Source organism: Salvelinus fontinalis, chromosome 15 (genome assembly GCF_029448725.1).
Source record: "Salvelinus fontinalis isolate EN_2023a chromosome 15, ASM2944872v1, whole genome shotgun sequence".
Lineage (NCBI taxonomy): Eukaryota > Metazoa > Chordata > Actinopteri > Salmoniformes > Salmonidae > Salvelinus > Salvelinus fontinalis.
This window is the reverse complement of record NC_074679.1, coordinates 18,153,193-18,165,815: the sequence shown is the minus strand read 5'-3', so window position 1 is coordinate 18,165,815 and position 12,623 is coordinate 18,153,193. Positions and strand designations below refer to the sequence as shown.

The 12,623-nt window shown below is 49.1% G+C and overlaps 1 protein-coding gene across 1 annotated transcript in view; it reads left to right on the top strand.

The window, feature by feature from the left end:
* The window catches only part of ush2a (Usher syndrome 2A (autosomal recessive, mild)), a 504,211-nt gene that overhangs the window by 479,216 nt on the left and 12,372 nt on the right, over window positions 1–12,623 (top strand). The window contains exons 74-80 of the mRNA XM_055862864.1: window positions 6,679–6,888; window positions 7,266–7,504; window positions 9,135–9,352; window positions 9,465–9,641; window positions 9,843–9,926; window positions 11,433–11,662; window positions 12,202–12,273. Of these exons, the coding sequence (XP_055718839.1) occupies window positions 6,679–6,888; window positions 7,266–7,504; window positions 9,135–9,352; window positions 9,465–9,641; window positions 9,843–9,926; window positions 11,433–11,662; window positions 12,202–12,273 (1,230 nt within the window). The remainder of the gene's footprint in view (window positions 1–6,678; window positions 6,889–7,265; window positions 7,505–9,134; window positions 9,353–9,464; window positions 9,642–9,842; window positions 9,927–11,432; window positions 11,663–12,201; window positions 12,274–12,623) is intronic.

Sequence of the window (12,623 nt, the reverse complement as noted above, 5' to 3'; positions counted from 1 at the left end):
GCGTGTGAGTGTGTGGGGGACTATGGGGCGTGTGAGTGTGTGTGGGGGGACTATGGGGCTTGTGAGTGTGTGTGGGGGGACTATGGGGAGTGTGAGTGTGTGGGGGGACTATGGGGCGTGTGAGTGTGTGGGGGACTATGGGGCGTGTGATTGTGTGTGGGGGGACTATGGGGCGTTTGAGTGTGTGTGGGGGGACTATGGGGCGTGTGAGTGTGTGGGGGACTATGGTGCGTGTCAGTGTGTGGGGGGACTATGGGGCTTGTGAATGTGGGGGGACTATGGGGCGTGTGAATGTGGGGGGACTATTGGGCGTGTGAGTGTGGGGGGACTATGGTGCGTGTGAGTGTGTGGGGGACTATGGGGCGTGTGAGTGTGTGGGGGACTATGGGGCGTGTGAGTGTGTGGGGGACTATGGGGCGTGTGAATGTGGGGGGGGGACTATGGGGCGTGTGAGTGTGTGGGGGAATATGGGGCGAGTGAGTGTGTGTGGGGGGACTATTGGACGTGTGAGTGTGTGTGGGGGGACTATGGTGCGTGTGAGTGTGTGGGGGACTATGGGGCGTGTGAGTGTGTGGGGGACTATGGGGCGTGTGAGTGTGGGGGGACTATTTGGCGTGTGAGTGTGGGGGACCTATGGGGCGTGTGAGTGTGGGGGGACTATGGGGCGTGTGAGTGTGTGGGGGACTATGGGGCGTGTGAGTGTGTGGGGGACTATGGGGCGTGTGAATGTGGGGGGGGACTATGGGGCGTGTGAATGTGGGGGGGGACTATGGGGCGTGTGAGTGTGTGGGGGAATATGGGGCGAGTGAGTGTGTGTGGGGGGACTATTGGGCGTGTGAGTGTGTGTGGGGGGACTATGGGGCGTGTGAGTGTGTGGGGGAGTATGGGGCGTGTGAGTGTGTGTGGGGACTATGGGGCGTGTGAGTGTGTGGGGGGACTATGGGGCGTGTGAGTGTGTGGGGGACTATGGGGCGTGTGAGTGTGTGGGGGATTATGGGGCGTGTGAGTGTGTGGGGGACTATGGTGCGTGTGAGTGAGGGGGGACTATGGGGCAAGTGAGTGTGTGTTGGGGGGACTATTGGGTGTGTGAGTGTGTGGGGGGGACTATTGGGTGTGTGAGTGTGTGGGGGACTATGGGACGTGTGAGTGTGTGGGGGACTATGGGGCGTGTGAGTGTGTGGGGGACTATGGGGCGAGTGATTTTGTGTGGGGGGACTATGGGGCGTGTGAGTGTGTGTGGGGGGACTATGGGGCGTGTGAGTATGTGTGGGGGGACTATGGGGCGTGTGAGTGTGTGTGGGGGGACTATGGGGCGTGTGAGTGTGTGTGGGGGGACTATAGGGCGTGTGAGTGTGTGTGGGGGGACTATGGGGCGTGTGAGTGTGTGTGGGGGGACTATGGGGCGTGAGTGTGTGTGGGGGGACTATGGGGCGTGTGAGTGTGTGATGGGACTATTGGGCGTGTGAGTGTGTGGGGGGACTATGGGGCGTGTGAGTGTGTGGGGGGACTATGGGGCGTGTGAGTGAGGGGGGGACTATGGGGCGTGTGGGGTGGGACTATGGTGCGTGTGAGTGTGGGGGAACTATGGGGCGTGTGAGTGAGGGGGGAACTATGGGGCGTGTGAGTGAGGGGGGAACTATGTGGCGTGTGAGTGAGGGGGAACTATGGGGCGTGTGAGTGAGGGGGAACTATGGGGCGTGTGAGTGAGGGGGAACTATGGGGTGTGTGAGTGAGGGGGAACTATGGGGTGTGTGAGTGAGGGGAGACTATGGGGTGTGTCAGTGAGGGGGACCTATGGGGCGTGTGAGTGTGGGGGGACTATGGGGCGCGTGAGTGTGTGGGGGGACTATGGGGCACGTGAGTGTGTGGGGGGACTATGGGGCGCGTGAGTGTGTGGGGGGACTATGGGGCGCGTGAGTGTGTGGGGGGACTATGGGGCGCGTGAGTGAGGGGGACCTATGGGGCGTGTGAGTGGGGGACTATGCGGCGTGTGAGTGAGGGGGAACTATGGGGCGTGTGAGTGGGGGACTGGGACGAGTGAGTGTGGGGGGGACTATGGGGCGAGTGAGTATGTGTGGAGGAGACTATGGGGCGTGTGAGTGTGGGGGGACTATGGGGCGCGTGAGTGTGGGGGGACTATGGGGCGTGTGAGTGTGTGGGGGGACTATGGGGCGCGTGAGTGAGGGGAGGGACTATGGGGCGAGTGAGTGTGGGGGGACTATGGGGCGTGTGAGTGTGGGGGACTATGGGGCGTGTGAGTGTGGGGGGGACTATGGGGCGTGTGAATGTGGGGGGGACTATTGGGCGTGTGTGTGGGGGGGGGACTATGGGGCGAGTGAGTGTGGGGGGACTATGGGGCGTTTGAATGTGTGGGGACTATGGGGCGTGTGAGTGAGGGGGGACTATGGGGCGTGTGAGTGAGGGGGGACTATGGTGCGTGTGAGTGTGGGGGGACTATGGTGCGTGTGAGTGTGGGGGGACTATGGGGCGTGTGAGTGAGGGGGGACTATGGGGCATGTGAGTGTGAGGGGGACTATGGGGCGTGTGAGTGTTTGGGGGACTATGGGGCGTTTGAGTGTGGGGGGACTATGGGGCATGTGGGTGAGGGGGGACTATGGGGCGTGTGAGTGTGGGGGGACTATGGGGCGTGTGAGTGGCGGGGACTATGGGGTCTGTGAGTGGGGGACTATGGGGCGAGTGAGTGTGGGGGGGACTATGGGGCGAGTGAGTGTGTGTGGGGGACACTCACACATACACTCAGTCACATATACACTCACATCAAATCAAATTTTATTAGTAATATGCGCCGAATACAACAGTAAAATGCTTACTTACGAGCCCCTAACCAACAATGCAGTTTCAAAAAAATATGGATAAGAATAGGGAATAAAAGTAACAAGTAATTAAAGAGCAGCAGTAAAATATCAATAGCAAGACTATATACAGGGGGGTACCGATACAGAGTCAATGTGCGGGTTAGTTGAGGTAGTATGTACATGTAGGTAGAGTTATTAAAGTGACTATGCATAGATGACAACAGAGAGTAGCCGTGGTGTAAAGAGGGGGTGGGATGCAGCAGTGATGCAACCAGTCAGGATGCACTCGATGGTGCAGCTGTAGAACCTTTTGAGGATCTGAGGACCCATGCCAACAAATCTTTTCAGTCTCCTCAGGGGGAATAGGTTTTGTTGTGACCTCATCACGACTGTTTTGGTGTGCTTGGACCATGTTAGTTTGTTGGTGATGTGGACACCAAGGAACTTGAAGCTCTCAACCTGCTCCACTGCAGCCCCGTCGATGAGAATGGGGGCGTGCTCAGTCCTCTTTTTCCTGTAGTCCACAATTATCTCCTTTGTCTTGATCACGTTGAGAGAGAGGTTGTTGTCCTGGCACCACACGGCCAGGTCCCTGACCTCCTCCCTATAGCTTGTCTCGTAGTTGTCGGTGATCAGGCCTACCACTGTTGTGTCATCGGCAAACTTAATGATGGTCATGCAGTCAAGAGTGAAGAGGGAGTTCAGGAGGGGACTGAGCATGCACCCCTGAGGGGCACCTGTGTTGAGGATCAGCATGGCGGATGTGGTGTTACCTACCCTTACCACCTGGGGCGGCCCGTCAGGATGTCCAGGATCCAGTTGCAGAGGGAGGTGTTTAGTCCCAGGGTCCTTAGCTTATTGATGAGCTTTGAGGGCACTATGGTGTTGAACGCTGAGCTGTAGTCAATGAATAGCATTCTCACATAGGTGTTCCTTTTGTTCAGGTGGGAAAGGGCAGTGTGGAGTGCAATAGAGATTGCATCATCTGTGGATCTGTTGGGGCGGTATGCAAATTTCAGTGGATCTAGGGTTTCTGGGATGATGGTGTTGATGTGAGCCATGACCAGCCTTTCAAAGCACTTCATGGCTACATACGTGGGTACTACGGGTCGGTAATAATTTAGGCAGGTTACCTTAGTGTTCTTGGGCATAGGGCTATGGTGGTCTGCTTAAAACATGTTGGTATTACAGACTCGGACAGGGAGATGTTGAAAATGTCAGTGAAGACACTTGTCACTTGGTCAGCGCATGCTCGCAGTACACGTCCTGGTCATCCATCTGGCCCTGTGGCCTTGTGAATGTTGACCTGTTTAAAGGTCTTACTCACATCGGCTGTGGAGAGCGTGATCAGACAGTCTTCTGGAACAGCTGGTGCTCTCATGCATGTTTCAGTGTTATTTGCCTCGAAGCGAGCATAGAAGTAGTTTATCTCGTCTGGTTGGCTCGTGTCACTGGGCAGGTCTCGGCTGTGCTTCCCTTTGTAGTCTGTAATGGTTGGCAAGCCCTGCCACAACCGACAAGCGTCGGAAACGGGTTAGTACGTTTGGATCTTAGTTCTGTATTGATGCTTTGCCTGTTTCATGGTTCGTTGGAGGACATGGCGTGATTTCCCGCTCCTTGAAAGCGACAGCTCTAGCCTTTAGCTCAGTGCGGATGCTGCCTGTAATCCATGGCTTCTGGTTGGGGTATGTACGTACGGTCACTGTGGGAATGACGTCATCGATGCACTTATTGATGAAGCCGATGACTGATGTGGTGTACTCCTCAATGCCATCGGAGGAATCCTGGAACGTATTCCAGTCTGTTCTAGCAAAAGAGTCCTGTAGCTTAGCATCTGCTTCCTCTGACCACTTTTTTTATTGATCTAGTCACTGGTACTTCCTGCTTTAATTTTTGGTTGTAAGCAGGAATCACGAGGATAGAGGATTATGGTCAGATTTGCCAAATGGAGGGTGAGGGAGAGCTTTGTATGCGTGTCTGCACATTTAACATGCTACTAGAAATTTGGTAAAACCGATTTAAGATTCCCTGCATTAAAGTCCCCGGCTACTAGGAGCACCACCTCTGGGTGAGCGTTTTCTTGTTTCCTTATGGTGGAATACAGCTCATTCAGTGCTGTCTTAGTGCCAGGCTCGGACTGTAGTGGTATGTAATGTGGCAAACCTCTTCAAGGTTATGAGCGTTTGTCACAAATTAAATGGGAAACTGTCACCAAATTACCCCAGAATGAGAGTTCTTTCGAACAGGACAGTACCTGTGTGTTTGTTTCTCTGTCCTGGTCCACCCAGGTCATAGGCAAGGTCAAGGATAGCAGGGTTCGGTACAAGAATCGGGTTCTTGGTAGGTCCAGGTCCAAACACCAACAGGTAAGTCCAAAACAGTCCAGCTCATACAGGGTAAATCCAGCCAATATCTATTGTCTCTTTCTCTACGGTTCATAGATCCTTCCAGCCCTCTCTTCCTCTTCCTAATTTTTCTTGACCCTTTATGTGTGTGTCGGCTCCACCTTCTGAGGTTTCCCCTTGCTTCTGGGACTTGTAGTTTTGGCAGTCGGCCATTTTGTGATCTGTAGTTCTGATCGGGGTGACCATTTTAGTGATCGGGCAGAGCCCGTTTATTAGTTCTGCTCTCACATATCTGCCATTTATCACCTGACCCCCTTCTTTGCCACAGTAAACACCTACAAAGAATACAGATGAAAACTCTCTCGGTAGATAGTGTGGTCTACAGCTTATCATGAGATACTCTACCTCAGGCGAGCAATAGCTCGAGACTTCCTTAGATATCGTGCACCAGCTGTTGTTTACAAAAATACATAGACCCTTGTCCGCTTGTCTTACTAGACGCCGCTGTTCTATCCTGCCGGTACATCGTATAACCAGCCAGCTGTATGTTGATATTGTCGTCATTCAGCCACGACTCCGTGAAGCATGAGATGTTACAATTTTTTGTTTCATCTTCCGCGTAACTCAACAATTTTATTCTCCAAAGATTGCACATTTGCTAGCAGAATGGAGGGAAGTGGAGGCTTATTCAATCGCCTACGAATTCTCAGAAGGCAGCCCGACCTTCGGCCCCTCTTTCTCCGCCTCCTCTTCACACAGATCACAGTGATCGGGGCCTGTTCCCGAGGAAGCAGTATATCCTTTGCGTCGGGCTCGTCAGAGTCATGAAAGGAAAAAAAGGATTCTGCTAGTCCGTGGTGAACAATCGCAGTCCTGATGTATACAAGTTATTTTCAGTCATAAGAGACGGTAGCGGCAACATTATGTACAAAATAAGTAAAAAAATAAGTTACAAACAACGCAAATAAACGAACAAATAACACAATCGGCTGGATGCACGTAAAACATCTGCCTTCTTTTCTCTCTCTCTCTCACTCGCTCCCACGCACACACACACACACACACACACACACACACACACACACACACACACACACACACACACACACACACACACACACACACACACACACACACACACACACACACACACACACACACACACACACACACACACACACACACACACATCCAGAAAGGTACAGTGACCGAAGTAGGCTCTTTTAGTCAGTTGACAGCGATGGGAGTAGACTCACACAGACAGGGGACTAACTCTTAGACCTAGTCAAGTACATTGATGGAGGACTCCTGATACGGCCTCATGAATGAGCAGCAAGGGGGCCTTTTCCAGTTTTTTTCTGATTAGCAATTGTGTTAGTACAAGTGTTTAGTGTGTTAGTGCTGGAACAAAAGCCTGCTGGGTTGGTGACCACTGCTTTGATTTTGTTCGATGATAACATACTTGTCATAAACAAAACATAATCCTAAAGTTGTGTTATTAATTTTTTTATTGACAGGTTTGGGCGGTGAATTCTGTTGGTCGTTCAGGAAGCCAATGGGCCAATGGGAGAACAGGTCCCGCCCCTCCTGAGGGTGTTGGCCCACCAACCTTCCTGCGTATCTTAGCAACCTCGGCTGTTGTTGACATCCGCCCCCCTACAAGGCCCAATGGCATCGTCAGCCTTTACAGGGTGTTCTCAGAGGGCCCCAACGCTACACACACACTGGTAACACACACACTCTGGTAACACACACACTCTGGTAACACACACACACTCTGGTAACACACACACACTCTGGTAACACACACACACTCTGGTAACACACACGCACAGACTGGTAACACACACACATTCTGGTAACACACACACATTCTGGTAACACACACATACAGTCTGGTAACACACACACACAGTCTGGTAACACATACACAGTCTGGTAACACACACACATTCTGGTAACACACACATTCTCTGGTAACAATCACTATTGAGACACACACTCACTAGCACACACACATACACGGGTAACACACAAGCACACACCGAAGAGATAACTTTTCTGTGACAATCTCTCTATCGGTCTCTCTCTGTCTCTCTCTCAGCTTTCAGAGGGGATATCTCGTCAGCAGACCCTCCATGGCCTGAGTCCATACACTCAGTACTGGGTAGGAGTAGAGGCCTGTACCTGCTACCAGTGCTGCAGCCAGGGCCCCATGAGTGAGCTGCGCACCCAGGCCTCCCCCCCAGCACAGCAGCCATCCCCTCGCCCAGTGGCTCTGACATCACGCTCAGCACAGGTGGAGTGGGACGAACCGCTCGCCCCCAACGGACTCATAGAGAGGTAGAGAGAGAAACACAAGCACATACAGTACCAGTCAAAAGTTTGGACACGCCTACTCATTCCAGGGTTTTTCTTTATTTTGACTATTTTCTACATTGTAGAATAATAGTGAAGACATCAACACGATGAAATAACGCATATGGAATCATGTAGTAACCAAAAAAGTGTTAAACAAATCAAAATATATTTTATATTTGAGATTCTTCAAAGTAGCGCCACCCTTCGCTACACTCGCATTAACATCTGCTAACCATGTGTATGTGACAAATAAAATTTGATTTGATTTGATGACAGCTTTGCACTCTTGGTATTCTCTTAACCAGCTTGACCTGGAATGCTTTTCTAACAGTCTTGAAAGAGTTCCCACACTTGTTGGCTGCTTTTCCTTCTCTCTGCAGTCCAACTCACCCCAAACCATCTCAACTGGGTTGAGGTTGGGTGATTGCGGAGGCCAGGTCATCTGATGCAGCACTCCATCAATCTCCTTGGTCAAATAGCCCTTACACAGCCTGGAGGTGTGTTGGGTCATTTTCCTGTAGAAAAACAAATGACAGTCCCACTAAGCGCAAACCAGTTGGGATGGCGTATTGCTGTGGAAGCCATGCTGGTTAAGTGTGCCTTGATTTCTAAATAAATCCCTGACAGTGTCACCAGCAAAGCACCCCCAGACCATCATACCTCCTCCTCCATGCTTCAGGTGGGAACCAAACATGCGGAGATCATACGTTCACCTATTCTGCATCTCAGAGTTGCAAAGAAAAAGCCACATCTCAGACTGGCCAATAAAAAAAAATGAAGATGAGCAAAAGAACACAGACACTGGACAGAGGAACTCTGCCTGTAAGGACAGCATCCCGGAGTCGCCTCTTCACTGTTGACGTTGAGACTGGTGTTTTGCGGGTACTATTTAATGAAGCTGCCAGTTGAGGACTTGTGAGGCGTTTGTTTCTCAAACTAGACACTCTAATGTACTTGTCCTCTTGCTCAACTGTGCACCGGTTCCTCCCACTCCTCTCTCTATTCTGGTTAGAGACAGTTTGCACTGTTCTGTGAAGGGAGTAGTACACAGCGTTGTACGAGATCTTCGGTTTCTTGGCAATTTCTCACATGGAATAGCCTCCATTTCTCAGAACATGAATAGACTGACGAGTTTCAGAAGAAAGGTCTTTGTTTCTGGCCATTTTGAGCCTGTAATCGAACCCACAAATGCTGATGCTCCAGATACTCAACTAGTCAAAAGAAGGCCAGTTGTGTTGCTTCTTTAATCAGCACAACAGTTTTCAGCTGTGCTAACATAATTGCAAAATGATAAACTTGGATTAGCTAACAAAATGTGCCATTGGAACACAGGAGTGATGGTTGCTGATAATGGGCCTTTGTACGCCTATGTAAATATTCCATTCAAAATCAGCCGTTTCCAGCTACAATAGTCATTTACAACATTAACAATGTCTACACTGAATTTCTGATCAATTTTATTTTATTTTAATGGACAAAAAATGAGCTTTTCCTTCTAAAACAAGGACATTTCTAAGTGACCCCAAACTTTTGAACGGTTGAGTATATATATTTATTTATTAACACCTCTGCTTCCACTTTCACTCTGCTCTTTTCCCTTCTCTCTCTCTAGTTGTGAGCTGCACATTCGTTCCTCCTGCCCCCAGCCTCCCCAGCCAGTCCCGCCGCTCTGTGTGGAGGGACCAATAGAAACGCGGTTCTTCGGGAGGGGCAGGAACTACAACGTAACAGGTCTGCAGCCCTACTCTAGCTACCAGCTCAGCGCTACCTGTTATAACAACATGGGTAGTACCGCCTCCATCTGGACTACTGTTACTACACTCACTGAGGGTAAGGCATCTAACCCCTGACCTCTAACCCTAGCCCTGTTATAACAACATGGGTAGTACCTCCTCCATCTGGACTACTGTTACTACACTAACTCTCCCTCTCTCTTCTCCAGCTCCTCAGTATATCTCTCCATTTGAGGTGTACAGTAACCTGACTCTGGTGTGGCTGGACTGGAGTGCCTCTTTCTCTCTGAACGGTCTTCTGAGAGACTACTCACTGACAGACAACAACCTGAGAGTCTACATTGGCTTCCACAGCTACCTCTATATACCCCGCACCTCAGAGAAGAGTGAGACAACACACATACACTTCACACACACACACCTCACACACACACACACACAGTCCCTCTATGAGCAATATCTTTCCATCTGATTAGTTCTGAAGATGTGTTTTTTGTAACATTACTCTACTACTCTTACAGATCTCTCTCTCTCCTCCTTCTCTCCCTCCCTCCCTCCTTCCTTCCTTCCCTCCCTCCTTCCCTCAGCCCTCTCCCTCCAGGTGACCTGTACCACAGACATTGGTAGTGCCAGCACCCCTATCATCAGATACAGTCCTGCTACAGGCATGAGTGAGACAGCACACACACACACACAAACTCTATGCCAGGAGTAACCAACTGGTCATTCTCGATTGATTGGTCGACGATCTTCGCCAACAATAAAGCCTTGCGTTTCTATTTTTCTTTTGTCTTTAACTGTTGGTGATAGGTGCACTTGATTCAAATGCATCGGGTAGGCAAAGTGTTGCCATTTTGAACCATTTAATTAGTTTGAAGGGACAAACTCCGCCTACCCAGCGTACCAGGAGAGCTAAATCAAGTGCTCCTACTGCGCTGGCCAATCGGATAGCTCAAATCACACTACAGTTTCAAGGACCCTGGCCACAGCAAAGTTTGATAGGAGCCTACATGAGATTTCATCATTTAAAAAACCATGACCAGAGCCAGTCTGTCAAAGAATACAGCAAAGAACTGCTGTTTCTATGAGTGAGTTCATGTTTAAGTTTTTATACAGCAAAGAGCTGCTGTTTCTATGAGTGAGTTCATGTTTAAGTTTTTATACAACAAAGAGCTGCTGTTTCTATGAGTGAGTTCATGTTTAAGTTTTTATACAACAAAGAGCTGCTGTTTCTATGAGTGAGTTCATGTTTAAGTTTTAATTCAGCAAAGAACTGCTGTTTCTATGAGTGAGTTCATGTTTAAGTTTTAATTCAGCAAAGAGCTGCTGTTTCTATGAGTGAGTTCATGTTTAAGTTTTTATACAACAAAGAGCTGCTGTTTCTATGAGTGAGTTCATGTTTAAGTTTTTATACAGCACTGATTAACACTATTACAAAACATAAAACATGCGTCGCCCTTCTTCCACTTGTGCTTCAACCAGGGCTGTAGCTACAATGAATGAGTAGACAAGTGCATCGACAGCCCTGCGTTTTATTATGAGCAGCTCTCTGTGTCTATTTTAATATCGAGGAATATTTCACTTTCTCTGGTCATAGGAACAACATGAATTTGGCCATAAGGCTGAAATAATGTGGTGCGACTCGAGTTTGGTCATCAGGTAGAAGACGGTGTCCCCTCTCACCGGAGGAATGTAGAGTGCAGGGACCGTGAGAGGCTTCTCTCTCTCTCTCTCCTGACATTGATCGTCAGTTGCAGGTACCATCAGTCCAGTAAAATAAAAAAGCGAATTATTTAAATGTATCCTCAGCTGTGCTTCACAAGTGCTAAACCAACTGATTTATTTAGTAATCAAAGCTCGAGTTTTGCAATATAATATGGTCTGAGAAGAACAAGATTTGCAGATCAAGCATATAATGAATATGCTGTGATAATGTATTAAACCTACTGCACAAACCTCATTCCTACAGAACTGTTTTGATGAGGTTAATGTTGAAACATTTTTTAAGTCATGTTTGTTTTTTTATTCTGAGCGGTAGATCTCGGTTTGCTTTTGGACTTTTTGGAACGTGATCTTGACTCAGAAAGGTTGGTGACCACTGCTCTATGCTAACCCTAGTGTTTGGGTGTATCATATTCCTACTCTAAGCTGCACACCTCCACACTCTCTCTTCCCAGGTCCGGTGGAGCCCACCCCAGGAGGGAAGCAGGGTGTGGGGACCCAGGGAGCTCCAGTCTACTCTGAGATGTGGTTCATCCTGCTGCTAGTCTTTCTGGGTCTCCTGGTCCTGGCTGTGCTGCTGGGCCTGGTGCTGAGGAGGGCCCTGAGGAAAGAACCCTTCATTAGAGAACGCCCCCCTCTCGTCCCCTTGCAGAAGAGGAGCCAGGCGGGAGGAGACGCTTACATGGTGAGAGAGAGAGGCCCAATTCCAAACACCCCCTATCCGTAACCCTAGGTACTTTGTGTAGACCTTAAAGGATTGAATAAGTATTAGCAATGTGGTTATGGTTCTATCTTGTCATTGCTAATACCTGTCCATTGGTTTTAAATTAAGTATATACACATATTTTCTTATACTGAAGATTTGTGAACAGGCAGTCTTATGAAATGAGCTCTTCAATTCAGCCTCATGCCCACTAGAGGGCGATGACATCCCATGTATTATGTACGAGCAGAGGTGCCCTCTTGTGGTTCTGAAATGCCTGAATCCTTTTTCTGTATGTGTAATAATGTATGTAAAGACATTGACAACTAATTGTACATTTGCTTCAGACGATTTCAGTTTCCTTCTTTTTATATTCTGTCATTATTTTCTGTTTTCCATTTCCTTCTTGCCTTCCTCTCTTTCTTCCCGTCCCCTTCCTCCTTGCCCGCTCTTTCCTACTTGTCCTTTCTGTTCTCCTCTTTCCTCCTCTCCTACCCCTCCTCTTGTCTCCTCCCTCTCAGAGGCCGTATTCTGACATGTGTTCTAAACATCACGCCAGTACTCTCCTCCTCACTGACCTCTCCACTGTTGCAGTAAGCCTGTCTCTGTCTCGCTGTCTGTATATGTCTCTGTCCACACACGTATCCCTTGACATGCTAATAACACGTGTGTGCTTCTACATCAGGGTTCCCCAACTGGCAGCCCACGGGTGATTTTACTTAGCCCTCCAAGTTTTCTGAGCAAAAAAAACGGGTAACACTTTACTTGACAGCCAGTGTCATACCATGTTATCACACAGTCATAATAACTATGTCATAATATGTCATAACCGCTGGCATAACCTGTCATTATTGAATTTTTTTTATTTCACCTTTATTTAACCAGGTAGGCCAGTTGAGAACAAGTTCTCACTTACAACTGCGACCTGGCCAAGATAAAGCAA